Below are 18,856 nucleotides of genomic sequence, written 5' to 3'. Positions count from 1 at the left end.
CTATAGTATTTAGTGCATACCTACTATGTGTTAAGGACCTATTCTGAAATCTGAGGATACAACATTGAACAAAGGAGACAAATTCTTCCTCCTTTAGAGCTTATGTTCTGGGACGACAATAAGAAATAAACTGTGTAACACGTTAGATTGTGATTTCTTAGCCAAACAAAATCAATCCCAGAAGAAGAATTGTGGGTCAGTTTAAAGTAGGGTGGTCAGTGAAGATTGCACCTATGAGGTATCTGAACAAAAAACCTAATGAAGGTGAATGTAGATGTGTAGTGTTTCAGATTGAGTAACAGTAGGTATAAAGGCCTGGTATGTTTAAGGAACTGCAGAGAGACCAGTTGAGAGAGAAGGGAAAGTATTATAAAGGAAGACTAGTAAAGAGATGAGGTTGGGGAAGAAATAGGTACCATGAAACATAAGAATAACTTTTATGTTGTTACCCAGGGTACCAAGTTGATTCTTTTCTGCTTAGGAATTAAAGTTTATTTTCATTATCTAGAAGATATTCTTCATATCTTAAGACATTCTCATAGCATCTTGTACCTTTTTTTATAGCACTTAGCATAACTTAAATGTGTGCTTAGCATAGTGCCATGTGCTTAGCCATAAAATATTTGTTGAATAAAGGAATAATACTTGCTTTCACTTGGTAGCTTAGATCTGAATATTAAACTAAGTTTAATGCAGAGTTCTTTTTAATGTGGGTGGCTGCTTTAAGCATTTGGAGTTAGGTTTATGTTTGGTAGGTTTTTTGTATGTTTTACAGTGTAGGTACCTTACCAGTGCTGGAAAATACTGCTGGAAAGCAATAATAAAATTGAGTTTACTTTAAATGGGCATTAGCAACGGTCTGCCTTTGGAAGGACAGTTCTCAAAGTTATTAGTTAAGACTCTTATCTTGGTGATTATTTTAGATTTTACTCTTACTCCAAAGCAAATGTCTGTAGGCTTTGTAATTACTCAAGCAGTAGCTGTTCCAATAGGATTAGTCTTTCAGTCAGATGAGAAACAAGCTTAATATATTTATTAAAATAGTTCAGATACTTTTATTTCCTGTTAAAAAACTGTTTGGCTTTATCAATAATGTGTCAGTAAGGCAGGGGAGGGAGGTTAAATGCAGTGTGGTATCTTGGATTGGATCCTGAAAAGGAAAAATGCCATAAGTGGAAAATCCAAAATGACTGGAATTAATGTACTGGCGTTAATTACCTGCTTGACAAATGTAGCATGATTATGTGAAATGTTTAACTTTAGGGCAAACTGGGTAAAGGGTATATGAGAACTCTTTGTGATACTTTTGCAGCTTTTCAGTAAACTTAAAGTTATTCCAAAAATAAATTTGTTTTTAAAAAAAAAGCAACAGAAGCTACTGGGGTGGGGAAAGATACAGTAATCATTGTAGAATTCATAATTTTTAAGAAGGTAAAATTAATATAAACAGTACAATTCCCTAGAAGTAACCAGGTTTAGTTTTCTATTTTTCGTGTTTTAACTTTTTTGCTTACTACTTCTGGTGGTTACTGCCATAATTCCAGCGATGCTTATACCTCTAGGCCTTGATTAACTAACTTTAGACAGTATCTGATTCTTTACCATGAAAGATGATTTGCTTTATTAGTTGTATTTTTGTCAGTTTTTCTGTTGGTTATCTTTTTAACTTGAGTGATATGCTTAAATTTCAGTTTCTTGCTATTTTTATCAGCTTCAGACAATCTTTTGCCTCCGTGGGTGGGTGGGTGGGTGGGTGTGTGTGTGTGTGTGTGTGTGTGTGTGTGTGTGTGTGTAATGAAGAAATTATCAGCTCTGCGTTACTCTTCACCTCCTTCTGACTTTTTGTTTTCCCACTTTCTTAGCTCTATTATTACTTTTAATATAACTTAATTTATTGTGTCCTTGACTTGTCCAGAAATAATTCAAGAGGGTTTATAGAAATATACAACAGGTTTTTAGTTTATTAATGGTTATATTTTAAAGAACTAGTTCTTTAAGACAAATTCTTTTTTTTTTTTTTCAACATTTATTTATTTTTGGGACAGAGAGAGACAAAGCATGAACGGGGGAGGGGCAGAGAGAGAGGGAGACACAGAATCGGAAACAGGCTCCAGGCTCTGAGCCATCAGCCCAGAGCCCGACGCGGGGCTCGAACTCACGGACCGCGAGATCGTGACCTGGCTGAAGTCGGACGCTTAACCGACTGCGCCACCCAGGCGCCCCAAGACAAATTCTTAAGATAAATGTGTGGAGAAGAAATAAGAAAAGTGGATTCTTCTTAATGTACAGTTTCCTCTTCTGGGCCATTTGACCTTTCTAAGTTTTATCATAAGGATACATGTGCTTTCCTCTTGGGAACTTTCATTTTACCAGCCATATCTAAATATCATAAGATGTTCTGCATATAACTTTGATTCTAGGATGCCTTCAATTGTGAGACCCATCATGGCTTTAAAGTACCTTATCATTGGGGGTCAGGGGAGGGCAGTACATTAAATGCTTGACTAATGGTATGCAGCCCAATTTCAGAAATAAAAAAATGAGAAAATATAGTTGTATTTAATTTCTCATATAGAAGAGAAAATAAACAAAAATAAAAATTAGGTCATCCTTAATTCTATTGCACGCCTAGATTTTTTTTTCACTGAGGGAACCTTTCTTAAAAAATTGAGATTATACCATTTTGGTAGCCTGTCCTTTCCATTAAACTCACTCCCCTTTTACTCCACCTATACTTATTTTGGTGGCTATATTATAATGGTATGTGTGGGTGTACCTAACTTGTTTACTGATTCCTTTATTTAGTTCTTTCTACTGTAAACAGTGCTATGAAGAACATTTCTTAAAACTAAATCTTGGCTCATATCTGTGATGTTTTTTTGTTTTTGTTTTTTTTCTCCCCTTCAGATGATGAAGTAGAATTTCTGGGTTAAAGAGAATGTGCGTTTTTGTAGTATAACTTATTAATAAAGAAAAGCAAGTTAACTTATTTTTTGGCTATTAATCATCACTAAAATATAACTTTTTCTTCTTTATTAGTGAACACTTGTCCTGCTCTTTCACCTTTTTCTTGCATGGAGACAGCAATGTTTGTACCAGTGTGGAAATTAACCAACATCAACCTGTATACCTTCTTAGTGAAGAGCATATCACCCTTGCTCAACAGTCTAATAGTCCATTTCAAGGTAGATTATTTTATTGGCTTAGATATTTCATTTGTCTCAGGAAAATTCTTATTATAGTTGGTAATCTTAAATTTTGGAATTAATGAGAATTCCCCTGATCTTTAGCCTAGCGATGATTCTAATGTAGTTTATTTTCTTCTTCCATATTAGAGTTTTAAGTCAGTGAAAACAAGTCAATGAAGCAAGTTTTTTAATACAAATATTATTTGAAAAAATTTTTGTACATGAAAGTATATTTTAAAGTGTTCTTTTAAATAGCATTTAGCAGATATACATGTTCATGTTTTCAAGGTCATCTTTTGTGTGCAGTCACATAAGCCATTTTTAATGTTGGTACACAGGGACTTTAATAATATTTATACACGATTGCTGATTTATTTTTAAGGACTGGCAGTGTGTTCTTGTTTTAATTCTAAGCCTAGTATTTCCTTTTTTAAAATTTACGTGGCAGTACATAATAAGTATACACACACATTGTTTTGTTTTCTCAAATTGCTTTCTTAGTAGAAATCAAGAGAAGTTGAAGGATGTACATATATCCCCAACTCATGTTGAAATTCTGTCTATGTGAGATTTTTGAGTGAACGAAATTTTAAGATTTAAAATTAAAAAAAAAAATTTTTTTTAACGTTTATTCATTTTTGAGAGACAGAGAAAGAGCACGAGCAGGGAAGGGGCAGAGAGAGGGAGACACAGAATCTGAAGCAGGCTCCAGGCTCTGAGCCGTCAGCACAGAGCCTGATGTGGGGCTTGAACTCACGAACCGTGAGATCATGACCTGAGCTGAAGTCAGACACTCAAATGACTGAGCCACCCAGGCACCCCTAAATTTTAAGATTTTATAATAAATTCAATATTGTGGTTTATCTTCACAATAATGAAATACAGTGAATTTTCTCTGGAATGATCATTTTGGGTTTCCTTTTCTTTTTTAGAATTGCACAGTTACTTGTCAGACTATTCTGTGTGATCTTATTTGGTGTAACAGTCTTTAGTTACTTACTTCATGTCTCTTGGGTTTCTAGTAATCTTAAGCCCATTTGGACTAAATGGCACACTCACAGGACAAGCATTCAAGATGTCTGATTCAGCTACAAAAAAATTGATTGGTGAATGGAAACAGTTCTATCCTATCTCATCTTGCTTAAAGGAGATGTCTGAAGAAAAACAGGAAGATATGGATTGGGAAGATGATTCTTTAGCTGCAGTAGAAGTTCTTGTTGGTATGGATTCTGAGTATTAATTCTAAGGGAAAAATATGTGACTATATGTATTAGTTAGATTTTGTTGAATAATAAACAATTCATATACCTCAGTGGCTTTCAACATTAAACATTTATTTCTCCTTTATTTTCTCCTCACATTACATAAAGACTGCAGCTTGGTTGTGGTTTGGCTCCTTGTATCTTCTCATTCTGCAACCTAGGTTCAATGAGTACCCAGTATCTGGGACATGCTGTTCTTACAAGAACAGAGGAATAATAAGGACTGAGTGTATCATGTAAGTGTATTTAAAGCTTCTGCTAGGATATGATGTATGTTACATTTGCTCACACTCCATTAGGCAGAACTAGTCACTTTGCCATGCCAAAGTCATTGGGGCAAGGAAACATATTTCACCTAGAGGTAAGCTTGCAAAGCTTATCGTTGCAAAGAAAATAATTGTGAATAAATAACATTTGGAAGCTGGAAAGTTGACAACCTGTGTTATGTAGTATTTTCACATTTCTTAAAACTGTTGCCTCTGATAACTTTTAAAAGGTAGAAAATGTACCTAAAGAACTTGTGGGTTTGATCTGCTCTGCCCAGGTCAACTCTTTTCATATTGACTCTACCCTGTGTCTTCTCATTTAGGGACCCAGATTAACAAGATAAACTATATTTGGGACATGCTAATCTTGAGGCAAAGGGCAGAAAAAAAGAGAGGCTGCTTCTGTGTTAAGCTTCTGTTGGAGTCTGGTCTATATTGCATGCAGGTCACACAGCCAAGCCTAACAATGGGATGAAGATGGGAGGTTGTGGAGAATGTATAATTGAGCAGATAATTAGTATTAGAGTTTGCAACAGTGTTTAATGGAGTCTTATGGGAATGTTATGTATATGAAAATTGCCTTGAGTTTTTTAAATAAAAAGAATACCAGTGTTGAATTTCAGTAAATGCATTTCTGCCAGAGTAGTTGTGACAAAACCAGAAACAAAGCATAAACATATTAGGTTTTCATAAAAAGAGATATATAAAGAAGAAAGCAGAAGATGGCCCATAATTCCTTTTTTTAATGTTTATTTTTGAGAGAGTGAGAACAAGTGGGGGAGGTACAGAGAAAGGAGATAGAAAATCCAAAGCAGGCTCTGTGCTGTCAGTGCAGAGCCTGACATGGGGCTTGAACTCATGAACCATGCGATCACGACCTGAACCAAAGTTGGAAGCTTAACTGAACAAGCCTCCCATGTGCCCCTGGTCCATTATTGAGTGCCCAGATTACCTGTTGTTAAACTTAAAAATTCTTTAAAAGTAGTAACAATATAATTTGTCAAATTTGCAAGTAAAGATTTAAAAGTAATACTCATGGTTAGAAAAATCCAAAAATGAAAAGAGAAAGCTGCTTTCTTCTAAGTTTCTTCTAGGTTACTGAAGGTAACCATTGAAGGTATTAAGAGCTTCTGGTTTATTCCAGAAAAACTTTATGCCAAAAGGAGCATATGTTTATAAAAATATATTAAATATATTTTAATTTTATTTAAACATTATATAATCGTATGTACTTTTCCATTACAGTACTTTTGAGTGAAACTAATCCCACTACAATCACAGTGGTAATTGATTTTCTTGCCTATTATTTTTGCCTTTCAGCTGGTGTCCGAATGATCTACCCAGCATGCTTTGTTCTAGTCCCTCAGTCAGACATTCCCACTCCTAGCTCTGTGGGATCCTCTCATTGTTCAGCTTCTTGCTTGGGTGTCCACCAAGTGCCTGCTTCCACAAGAGATCCTGCTATGTCTTCAGTTACTCTTACACCACCTACATCTCCTGAGGAAGTCCAAACAGGTATTGTACTGATCTGTTTGATTAGCACTAGTTACATATCTGTTATTTTGAATACATCAACATTTAAAAAATTGTTTCAAAGTAATTTGAGACTTATTGAAGAGTTTGCATGTACAATACAAAGAACTCCCTCATTCAGATTCCCAAACTGTAAACATTTGTTCCATCACCCTTTTTGTATGTATACATTCATTATCATTGGTCTTTTTCTGAACCATTTGAGAATGAGCTACAGACATGATGCCCCATTATGCCTAAGTACTCTGTATTTCCCATATGTAGGAACACTGTCCTATATAACTACCATTTAATCCTCAGTCAGGAAGTCAACACTGATATAACACTACCATCAAGTTTACATCCTCTGTTCGGATTTTTAGCTTTCTGTGTTTTAAGTAGAGGAGCATGCTTTTTTGCTTCAAAATATAAGTAGACCTACCAGATAACAGTGGAGTATGTTGTAACACAAATTAACAAGTAAAAAACAAAAAAAAACAAAAAAAAAAAAACCACAAATAATGTTACTTTAAATCTACTTTTATTCTCCTATAGCCTATTCTTTTTGGTTTGTTTTCAGTTGATCCTCAGTCAGCCCAGAAGTGGGTCAAATTTTCTTCAGTATCTGATGGCTTCAACTCTGATAGTACTAGCCACCATGGTGGGAAAATACCCAGAAAATTAGCAAATCATGTGGTGGATAGAGTTTGGCAAGAGTGCAATATGAACAGAGCACAGAACAAGTATGTGTTTTCATTTTCAAGTTTAAAAATTGCATGTTGGTAGTTACTTTATAAATAGAAGATGTTTAAAGTATAAACAGTTGTTTGTATGGCTTTAATTTAAAAACTTTGTAAAAATTCAATTTTAATGCTTAATTCACGGTTATGGGAAACTTCATGAATTCTAAAGAATTTTATAATTTCAAATCTTAGGAGGAAATATTCAGCTTCATCAGGTGGTCTATCTGAAGAAGAGATACCTGATAAAATAGCATCCTGGGATTTTGTAGAAGCAACACAAAGAACAAATTGCAGCTGTTTGAGGTAGTACCCCCAACCCCCCAGTTGATTGATGCCTATATATTTGTGTGTTGTAGCTTCTTATGCTACTGAATGCGTCTCAGTTTTAGCTAGCTTACCTAAACATAGTGTGTTAGGATTGTTTTCAAAAGAAAATTTGAGGGGAAAAAAATTTAATAATTTGGAACTGATTATGCAAGTACATACAAATGTATGCCATAGTCCTTACCAGAGCTGAACGGTGAAGGCTTGGTTTTACAGCTAAATAAAAGAGAATTTTATACTGGATTATGGTATATATAGTATCTATAAGGTAAAAGCACAGAAGTCTCTTGAAAAGAGTTCATAGATGGCACTGGGCTGGAGAAATTTCTCCCATGGGTTCTCATAAAAAAGATGATATATGATACACTAGATGAAAGTTTCTGTGATCCTTTTTATAGTAAATATGGTTTTGGGTTTTGTGCAGAAATTTCTTATAACATCCTTTTGGGCAAATTATATGTGAAAGAAATGCTGAAATAAGATCAGAAAAAAACGATTCTGCAAGGGATTGAAGCTGTACTATAAAAGTACAAGCTTTCTAATAGACTGTATTGGTTAAAGATTGGTAGAAGAATGGATGAACTTGGAATTCTTTTGGCAGTTGTATTTATATATTGGAAACTTTGATGAGATTTGGTTATGAGAGGCTTTCAGATTATATTGCCTAAAGTTTATTAATTTATTCTAATATGAAAGATGCGTTTGCAGTCTTGTAAAAAATAATAATAATGACATTGGCATCCCTTACCAGAACTTGTGAGCTAATAGTTAGCCACTCTTTTGTCACAGATGTGAGCCAAAGGAATGGAATACTTGTATGTTAGGGCCAAGGTTTTTCTTATATTAGCTCTGTTTGATTACTGTGACAGACTCTGAAGTGCTTTGGTATGTTTCTGTGTAGATTAAATGTATTTACATAGATTCTTTGGATTAGAGACTGTGTAATGTCTGACAACTTTGTTAAAAACTTGTTTCTGTTGCTGATAGGTTGGAATAAAAATATGGACAGATTAGCTCTTGTTTAACAGTTTAAAATGGTTAAATACCACAGCCACTTGGGTGGTTTTAAGACCCAAACCTAGTCTTAAAATGTAGAGCTCCATCACATATTTGTCTGATACCAGAGATCAGCAAACTGTGATCCATTGGTCACATTAGGTTCACTGCCTGTTTTCATATGGCCTGTGAGCTGAGTGACTTTTACATTTTAAATAGATGGGAAAAAAATCAAAGAATATTTTGTGCATGTGAAACTTCTATGAAATGCAGATTTTAATGTCCATAAAGATTTACTGGAACAGAGCCACACCTGTTCATTTACATGTCAGCTATGGCTGCTTTCACAGAATTGAGTAGTTGCAACATAGACTATATGGCCTCTGGAGCCTAAAATATTTGCCATCTGGTCCTTTATAGGAAGAGTTTGCCTGTTTCTGGTCTAAGACCAGTAAAGTGTAAAGTGCTTGAATGAAGTTAGGCTTTTCTTTCCATATATTGGCATTTTTATCAAGCAGCAATTCTTTTTTAGTTGCTGACCTAGACTTTTGTTTTATTCTTTTTGAAAGATGTGGGTTTTAGGTATATTTGTCTAAAATGGTTTTAGAATGGGATGCCTGCCTGGGTGGCTCAGTCAGTTAACCGTCTAACTCTTGATTTTGGCTCAGGTCTTAATCTCAGGGTCGTGGGATTGAGCCCTGTGTCAGGCTCTGCACTGACAGTGTGGAGTGTGCTTGGGATTCTCTCTCTCTCTCTCTCTCTCTCTCTCTCTCTCTCTCTCTCTCTCTCTCTCTCTCTGCCCCTCCTCCACTCGCACATGCATACTCTCAAAATAAATACACATTTTTAAAAAAATGGTTTTAGAAGAAGACACTCAAAATGCATATTGGTTGGTAGTATAAATTTAATTCTTGGTCTCTGAGCTGAACTTTTATTTCTTAAAAACTTTGTCTCATATTTCCAGAAATTCTTCCCAGGCATAGAGGGAATTGATATAATGAAATTTTATATAATCCATACATGTGACTTGTTTTGGTAAATTTGCCCCTCTAGGAAGTAACAGTGTTTCTAATCTTTTACCCCCACCCCTCACCCCCTATTGTATTCCATACTTCTAATTCCCCTCCACGTCCCTCAAATCAGGTTCTCTTATTTAATTCTTCAATAAGACTTAAAGTAGATTTTGAGCTACCATATGTATTATCTGCTGCCACAGAATATAGGAAGTAGGGCACACATTGATAACTGACTGTGCTAGTCAGCCAGTTTGCTGTCAGATCTATCCCTGCCTTTTCCCTACTCTGTTCTGTATTGCAGGGTATTACATTTCCTAGGCTCCTTTGCTTTTTACATGGTGGTGTTTTTTTTGTTTTTTTTGTTTTTTTTTTGTTTTTGTTTTTGTTTTGTTTTTTTGCCCCCAGCTTTATTGAGCTATAAATGACAAATAACATTGTATAAGTTTAAAGTGATGATTTGACTAGGCCCAGTTGTTTTCTGGATTTGGCTAAGGTAGGCACTAACAAAAGATTGGTTCGTGAAATGAGGAAAGAAGCCGGCATATTTCCCCACCCTTCTTTTGAGTCCATTCCAGCAGCAGTTCTGCGACCCATTAATAGCCTCCTCTTCCGTGGTCCACTGAGCAGATCCCACTAATGTTGTAACAGCATCCCAGGTTTCTTTGATCTGGTGATGGATACTATCTTCATCTTACTGTCCTTCTAGTCCTAGAAGTCATAGAAACCCTCTAAACCCTCTAAATAGAGAAGAAGTTACTCATGACCACTCTTAATCTCTCTACTACCTCTTCCTAGAATTGACTACTTGCCAATAAGGTATTATCTTTCCGTGGTTTTTCTGTAGTTTTTTATGTGTATGTGTTTTTCTTCTCAACACAAATAAAATACTGATGTATTTGACAGCTTATTTTTTTCACTTAATGTACCTTCAGTCTTTCCATTTTAGTTACTTGTGGATCTGCCATGTTATTTTTAAAAATTTCTTGGGGCCCCTGGGTGGCTCAGTCAGTTGAGCATCCGACTTCAGCTCAGGTCATGATCTCACAGCTTGTGAATTGGAGCCCCACGTCGGGCTCTGTGCTGACAGCTCAGAGCCTGGAGCCTGCTTTGGATTCTGTGTCGCCCTCTCTCTCTCTGCCCCTAACCCACTTGCATTCTGTCTCTGTCTCTCTCAAAAATAAACATTAAAAAAACAAATTTCTTGGTATTTTACTGAATGGAAGGTACCCCATGGTGTGTTTAATCATTTGGATTTGATGGACAAATAGGTTGTTTCAAAAAGTTTGTTTGTGTTTACTTTTATAAAAATAATACTTCTTTGACTATTAATTATTAGATTTTTTTAAACACTTATTCTATGATAGGAGATGTCCTAGGCTCAGATACACTAGTCAGTAAGGCTCCTGCTATTACGAAGCCTATACATTAATGGGATAGATAATTACTTTAAAAAAAAAAAGAATTTTTAATTTTTTAAAAAAATTTAGGAGTGATGCAGGGCTAGGAAGGAAAAAAATGAGGTGGGTGGTGTGATACAGAGCTGGGGGGTGGGGGGGAGCTGTTTAAACCCTTTTGTGAATTCAGGAAGATCCTACCATTTTACTCCCACTTTTTACATATAGGAGTGCTGTTTTTTCTTGTGCTTTCACTGATCTGAGAAACTGTCCTCAAAATTATATTTTGCTCTTATAGTAAGCAAAAAGCACAAGATTGCTTCAGTTGGCATTTTTCAGTTATTAATGAGATTAAATATTACACATTTATTGAAATTAAGCTTTAGTCTGGTAGAATGTTCTTGAGAAAATAAGCATTTAGCAAGCTATATAAATAGAAAGTAATACAATAAATTCCAAATAAATTTCCTGAAATACTGGGAGTTAATCAATAGGAAAAGAATCTAAAGGGATCATTCTTTAGATCATCTTGAATTTTGCTTTAAAAACACAACTTTTTTTTTTTAGGACAGTTCCCCAAATTGGTTGAGTTCTATTATGAAATTCATTTGCTCTCTAAAACAGACTAGCTTTAAGGAAAGGGTCTGTATAGAAGAAAGGGGCTGTGACTTAATGTTACCAAAATTTTAGAGAGTCACTACTATTCGTATATATCCCAAATTAATAGTTTCTTGTCCCAGATTAATAGTTTCTTACCCTTATAGAAGGGTAAATGAATTTATGGCTGTGTACTTTTCGTATCCCTTATATACTTGGAATATAGTTCACCTCAGATTATTGGAGATACTCTCTCTCCTTAATGCCTTGTGTAACTTGACTGATTCTTAAACTTTGGTCTCATCACTCATCTGTGCTCTCAAAAATTATTGAGGACACAAAGTGCTTTTATTTATGTGGATTATATCTACTTATATCTATTTTATCAATATCAAAAAAATTTTTTAATGTTTTTATTTTTGAAAAAGTGCAAGTGGGGAGGGACAGAGAGAGAGAGGGAGACATAGAATCTGAAGCAGGCTCCAGGCTCTGAGTTGTCAGCACAGAGCCTGATGCAAGGCTTGAATCCACGAACTCTGAGATCATGACCTGAGCTGAAGTCAGATGCTTAACCGACAGAGCCACTGAGGCGCCCCTGTTTTAGGGAAAAAGAAAAATTAAAAAAAAATTTTTTTTAATGTTTTGTTTATTTTTGAGACACAGACACAGAGCATGAGCGGGGGAGGGGGGGCAGAGAGGGAGGGAGACACAGAATCCGAAGCAGGCTCTAGGCTCTGAGCTGTCAGCACAGAGCCCGATGTGGGGGCTTAAACTCACAAACTGTGATATCATGACCTGAACTGAAGTTGGATGCTTAACCAACTGAGCCACCCAGGTTCCCCACACCCCCCGCCATTTTAAAGCTCTATTAAATTTATTTATTTATTTTATTATTTAAAAAAAAATTTTTTTAACGTTTATTTATTATTGAGAGACAGAACATGAGCATGGGAGGGACAGAGACAGGAGGAGACACAGAATCTGAAGGAGGCTTCAGGCTCTGAGCTGTCAGCACAGAGCCCAACGTGGGGCTCGAACTCACAAACCCAGCGAGATCATGACCTGAGCCAAAGTCAGACATGCAAATGACTGAGCCACCCAGGTGCTCCAAGCTCTATTAAATTTATTGAAAAAAATAACAGTAAGACCAGTACATATTAACATAAATAAAATACTTTTATAGAAATCAACTCTATTTTCCAAAACAAAAATTAGAAGAGTGGCACTGTTGTACAGTTTTGCAAATCTCTTCAGTGTTGAACTTAATAGAAGATAATCTGGATTCTCCTTTGCTTCTGTAGTCAGTCTTTTGTGTATATTGTCTTAGTTGAAATACGTGAAGAAAATCCAGCCTCATGTAGCTATGCAGTTGGAAAGCAGAAGGGTAGCTTTTTCAGGTAATTGTGGATACTCTTCGATACTACACCAAAATTTGACAAATGGTAGTTTCTTAAAGGTTAGTTCTCACGTGTAATCTGAAGCCATATTAATTAAATCCTTGTACTGCATAATAACTAATGGATCTTTTACTTATGCATGATTTTGCAACATCATTTATCATTTGGAAAATACCAATTCATGGCATTATGCAGATCCTGAGTGTTGGCACATTTGTTTTACAGTGTTAAAAAAAAAAAAAAATCACATTCATTAGTATCACCAGAGATCTCACCAGAAATATCTTTTCAGTATGGGAAACTGTGAAGCTTACTATAGCAGATACAGTTTTCCAAATTCAAAATCTTGTTTAAAAGCTCACATTTTATTATTCTTCCTTAAAATGACAAACTCATTTTGTTCATTTTTGAGACCTAAATAACCAAGTCTGCCAAATAACCAAATCTAGTTAACTAAGGTTTATCAGTCCATAGTTACTTAAAAAAAAAATTTTTTTTTTTTTTACATTTATTCATTTTTGAAAGACAGAGAGAGGGCACAAGTGGGGGAGGGCCAGAGAGAGAGCAGGCCCCAGGCTCCGAGCTATCAGCACAGAGCACAATGTGGGGCTTGAACTCACAAACTGTGAGATCATGAGCCAAGCTGAAGTCGGATGCACAACCAACTGAGCTACCCAGGCACCGCATTTTTTAAGTTTATTTCTTTTGTGAGAGAGAGAGCCAGCGTATGAGCAGGGGAGGGGCAGAGAGAGAGAGGGAGACAGAGAATCTCAAGCTGGCTCCCCATTGTCAGCGCAGATCGCAGAGCAGGGCTCAAACTAATGAACTGGGAGATCACAACCTGAGTCAAAATCAAGATTCAGACACTTAACCGACTGAGCCACCCAGGCACCCCTAAATGAAAGTAGTATTCCTTGAAAAAAATGGCTAGTTGAGCTTACAACTCACTTATATAAAGGCTTTTCCATAAATCAGCCATTATCTTATAATATGTAGCAGAGGGGCACCTGAGTGGCTTAGTTGATTGAGCATCCAACTTTGGCTAAGGTTGTGATCTCATGGTTTGTGAGTTTGAACCCCGCATAGGGCTCTCTTGCTGTCAGTACAGAGCTGCTTTGGATCCTCTGTCCCTCCCCAGCTCATGATCGATCTCTCTCTCTCTCTCTCAAAAACATAATATGTAGCAGAAATGCTTTATGTGTATTTTCTGTTTCTTTTGAGTTTTTTTTTAAGTAAACTACATACCCAGCGTGAAACTTGAACTCATGACCCTGAGATCAAGAGTTGCATGCTCTACCGACCCAGCCAGCCAGGCACCCAGGCACCCCTCCTGTTTCTTTAGGTAGAATATGAAAAGCTGTGTATGCAGGGGTGTCTGGGTGGCTCAGTCGGTTGAGTGTCTGACTTCAGCCCAGGTCATGATCTCGCGGTTAATGAGTTCAAGCCTCTCGTCGGGCTCTGTGCTGACAGCTCAGAGCCTGGAGCCTGCTTCAGATTCTGTGACTCACTCTCTCTCTGCCCCTCCCCTGCTCACACTCTGTCTCCCTGTCAAAAATAAACATTAAAAAAAGATAGCTGTGTATGCAGAGATTGAAACTTAATAAAAAATCATTTTTACTGTCTTTTGAAGGACATTCTTTAAAAAAAATTTTTTTTAATGTTTTTATTTTTTATTTTTGAGAGAGACAGTGTGAACGGGGGAGGGTCAGAGATGGAGGAGGGACACACAGACTCCGAAGCAGTCTCCAGACTCTGTCTGAGCTGTCAGCACAGGCCCGATGTGGGGCTCAAACCCACGAACTGCGAGATCGTGACCTGAGCTGAAGTCAGAACGCTTAACCAACTGAGCCACCCAGACGCCCCTCTTGAAGGACATTCTTAAGTGAAATTGGCCCTAAAAACATGAGTGTATAGTGGTAAAGAATACACACTACTACTACTAATAGTACCACTGCCTTGAATCGTGATCTGTTGCCAAAAATTTTACTGTCCGTTGCTTCTGTAACATTGTTAAATATCAACATAATGAAAAAGGCAAATAATGTCTTATGCTGTTATGATGATGGTTTGAACCCCATACAACCCTGAAAGAGTTCATGGACCATACTTTGAAGACTTTCATAGTAGACACTAAAATATTTGAATAATTAGTAAATGAATAATAACTGTCACAATATACCTATCTATTCCTACCTTCTTATTCTGCTTCCCCCACACCCTATTTTGCTTTCCTTCCCCTTTCCTGCTTTTATTGTTGACTGTCTTCTTTTTTTCTTACAGCTGGCTGAGAAATTATTTTAATTCTTTTGTTAATTAATCAAACATTTATCTCATTTGCTTTCCATGAAGTTTAAAGCTAATCTTTGTATCCCTATATTCATTATGGAACAGAGAAGGACTTTGGGACAGTTCAATCTTGTTCCAATTATTTCCATTTTATTATTTTTTGCATTTTAGTTCTATCTTATTCTGTGAAAAATTTCAGATGTGCAGAAAAGTAAGAAAGTTGGACAGTGCTCTCCTGTCTATCAGCCATCCGTATTTACTTGCTACATTTGTTTCATCTAGACCTCTTCTTTTACTGAAAAACTTGAAAAAATCTTAACATTTTATTGAATTTGATTGATCTAAAATTACTATTTTGGGGTGCCTGGGTGGTTCAGTAGGTTGAGCATCTGACTCTTGGTGGTTTCACCTCAGGTCATGATCTCAACGTTCTGAGATCTAGCCCCGCTTTAGGCTCCAGGTTGAGCATGGAGCCTGTTTTAAGATTCTCTCTTTCTGCCCCTCCCCTACTTTCTCCCTCTCTTTTCTCTCTCTCATTCTCTGAAATATAAATACATATATATATATATATATTTATAAATAAATTATTTTTTTAGTTTTTAATGTTTGTTTTTGAGAGAGAACGAGAAAGAGAGAGCACTAGCAGGGGAGGGGCAGAGAGAGAGGGAGACACAGAATCTGAAGCAGGTTCCAGGCTCCGAGCTGTCAGCACAGAACCGGATGCGGGGCTCGAACTCACAAACTGTGAGATCATGCCTGAGCCGAAGTCAGATGCCCAACCGACTGAACCACCCAGGCGCCCCCAAAAATACACACACACACACACACACACACACACACACACACACACACACACACACACACACACACACATATACATGCATACATACACGTATTATATATATGCATGTATATATATATAATTTTTCTCTTTTCGACTAGAGCTATTTGACAATGGCGGGAATGCCGTTCCTTATAAATCGATATGGTCTTTGTCATTGAAAGTATTCAAAGAGGATGATCAGTGAAGGGATTATTCCTACATTGGAATAACCTACTGCTTGTTTTTTAATGCTATTTGTAAATTTTTTTATGCTATTTAAAAAATTCAAATAATGCACATGAAATAAAAGCTGTGAGTTCCTTGCGCCTGTATACTTACGATCTGCCTGTCTGCTTTCTTTTCATACAAGTAGAATCCTGCTATGTATGCTGTTCTGCAACTTGCTTTTTTCTTTTTTAATTTTCTATTTTTTAATTTACATCCAAGTTAGTTAGCCCAGTGCTTCATCCCCTATGTATAATACCCAGTGCTCATCCCACCAAATGTCTTCCTTAATGCTCCTTATCCATCCCCCAACCCACAACTCCTCCACCAACCCTCAGTTCTCTGTATTTAAGAGTCTCTTATGTTTTGTCCCCCTCTTTGTTTTTATATTATTTTTGCTTCCCTTCCCTTCTGTTCATCTGTTTTGTATCTTAAATTCCACTTATGAGTAAAGTCCTATGATATTTCTTTCTCTGACTGAATAATTTCACTTAGCATAATTCCCTCTAGTTCCATCTACGTAGTTGCAAATGGCAAGATCTCATTCTTTTTGGTTGCCAAGTAATACTCCATTGTATGTATATGTGTGTGTGTGTGTGTGTGTGTGTGTGTGTGTGTGTGTGTGTGTGTGTATACACACATATATCACATCTTTATCCATTCATCCATCAATTGACATTTGGGCTCTTTCCATACTTTGGCTATTGTTGATAGCGCTGCTATAAACATTGGGGTGTATGTCCCCCCTTCAAGACAACACATCTGTATCCCTTGGATAAATACCTAATAGTGCAATTGCTGGATCATAGGGTAGTTCTATTTTTAGTTTGAGGAACCTCCATACTGTTTTCCAGAGTGGCTATACCAGTTTGCATTCCCACCAGCAGTGCTGAAGAGATCCTTTTTCTCTGCATCCTCTCTAACATCTGTTGTTGCCTGATTGTTAATTTTAGCCATTCTGACTGTTGTGAGTTGGTTTCTCATTGTGGTTTTAATTTGTTCCCTGATGATGAGTGATGTTGCACATCTTTACATGTGTCAGCCATCTGGATGTCTTTTTTGGAGAAGTGTCTATTCATGTCTTTTGCCCATTTCTTCACTGGATTATTTGTTTTTTGGGTGTTGAGTTTGATAAGTTCTTTATAGATATTGGAACTTTTTTGATAAATAGTAATCATGGGTATTTTTCTATGTTAGCACATTTAGATCCATTCTTTTTTTTTTTAAGTTTTATTTTATTTTCTTTGGGAGAGAGAGAGAGAGAGAGAGAGAGAGAGAGAGAGAGAGAGAGAGAGAGAGAGAGAATCCCAAGCAGGCTCTGCGCTCGAACCCACAAACCATGAGATTAGTTACCTGAGCCAAAGTCGGCTGCTCAACTGACTGAGCCCCCCCCCGACGTCCCCCCCCCTTTTTTGTCTTAATTTTTTAAACGTTTATTTATATTTGAGAGAGTGTGTGAGCAGGGGAGGGGCAGAGAGAGGGAGACACAGAATCTGAAGCAGGCTCCAGACTCTGAGCTGTCAACACAGAGCCCTGTGCCCGACGTGGGGCTTGAACTCACAAGCTGTGAGATCATGACTTGAGCCAAAGTCGGATGCTCAACCTACTGAGCCACCCAGGTGCCCCCCCTTGCTGAAGATTTTTAAAGCAAATCTTAAATATCATTTCACTCCTACTTCAGTATGCAACTCTAATATTTTAATTCTGTTATTAATAATATTCTGCTAATATTTTCTTATATAACTATAATTCCATTATCACCCCTAATAAAAAGAATAGTATTTTCTTGGCATCATCTGATATCCTCTACAGATTTGTCTCAGAAATGTCTTTTTTAAAAAAATAATGTCTGTGTAGTTGGTTGTTTGACAAAGACCCAGACAAGAAGTATACCTTTGGTTGTTAAGTCTTTTATGTCTCTCTTCTAATCCCCTCTCCAATTTTTAGGACATTGGCTTGGCTGGAAAAACTAGGTCAGGTGTCCCGTGGAATGTCTCACATTCTGTATTTCTCAACTTGTCATATTGTAACTTGTTCTTTTAGTGTCATTTAATTTCTTTATCCCTTGCATTTCTGTAAATGGAAGTTACCTCTAGAGCTGTGCTGTCTAGTCCTAGCCATGTTAGTAACCACTAATGGATTTTAAATTAAAGCATTTGAATTTAAATACAGTTAAAAATTCGGTTTCTCATTGCACTGGCCGTATTTCAGGTCTTCAGGAGCCGCATGCAGAACATTTCTGTCATTACAGAAAGTGTTGTTGGACAGTGCTGATCTAGAGGCTTAATGAATTCAGGTTCAATATTTTTGATGAGAATACTTCACAGGTGGTGCTGTGTTGCTTTGTATCTGTCACATCAGAAGACACATGTCTGGTTGTCCCACTTTTAATAATTTGTTGAGCTTGAGAAGGTAATGTTGAGCTTGAGAAGGTAATTGTTGAGCCTGACCCCTTATTGTAAAGCTTGCCATGTTTAGTATGAATAAAGACAGTTTTTCTTCCACTTTTGAAATCTCCAATCTTTCTTTTTCTTGACTTACTACATTGGTTTAAACTTTTGACAAAATTGTTGAATAGGAATATTGAGTTAATATTCTTGCTTTGTTCCCAGTTTTAGGGATTAAGTTATTCAGTCTTTGATCATTAAGTATGATATTAGTATAGTTTTTCATAGATGTCCTTTATCAGATTAAGATTAGTCTTGCTTTTTGAGTCTTTTTTTATAAATTTTTTTTTATGTTTGTTTTTGAGACAGCATGAACGGGGGAGGGGCAGAGAGAGAGGGAGACACAGAATCTGAAAGAGGCTCCAAGCTCCGAGCTGTCA

The 18,856-nt window shown here is 36.6% G+C and overlaps 1 protein-coding gene across 2 annotated transcripts in view; it reads left to right on the top strand.

The window, feature by feature from the left end:
• The window catches only part of MED13 (mediator complex subunit 13), a 111,357-nt gene that overhangs the window by 30,436 nt on the left and 62,065 nt on the right, over positions 1 to 18,856 (top strand). For both annotated transcript variants that reach the window (XM_011289087.4, XR_002149032.3), the window contains exons 4-8: positions 3,040 to 3,185; positions 4,211 to 4,408; positions 6,037 to 6,231; positions 6,809 to 6,971; positions 7,164 to 7,274. In XM_011289087.4, coding sequence (XP_011287389.1) covers positions 3,040 to 3,185; positions 4,211 to 4,408; positions 6,037 to 6,231; positions 6,809 to 6,971; positions 7,164 to 7,274 — 813 coding nt within the window. The remainder of the gene's footprint in view (positions 1 to 3,039; positions 3,186 to 4,210; positions 4,409 to 6,036; positions 6,232 to 6,808; positions 6,972 to 7,163; positions 7,275 to 18,856) is intronic.

The sequence above is a fragment of the Felis catus genome, chromosome E1 (assembly GCF_018350175.1).
Source record: "Felis catus isolate Fca126 chromosome E1, F.catus_Fca126_mat1.0, whole genome shotgun sequence".
Lineage (NCBI taxonomy): Eukaryota > Metazoa > Chordata > Mammalia > Carnivora > Felidae > Felis > Felis catus.
The sequence above is the reverse complement of the archived record's forward strand: the minus strand, read 5'-3'. Positions and strand labels throughout refer to the sequence as shown.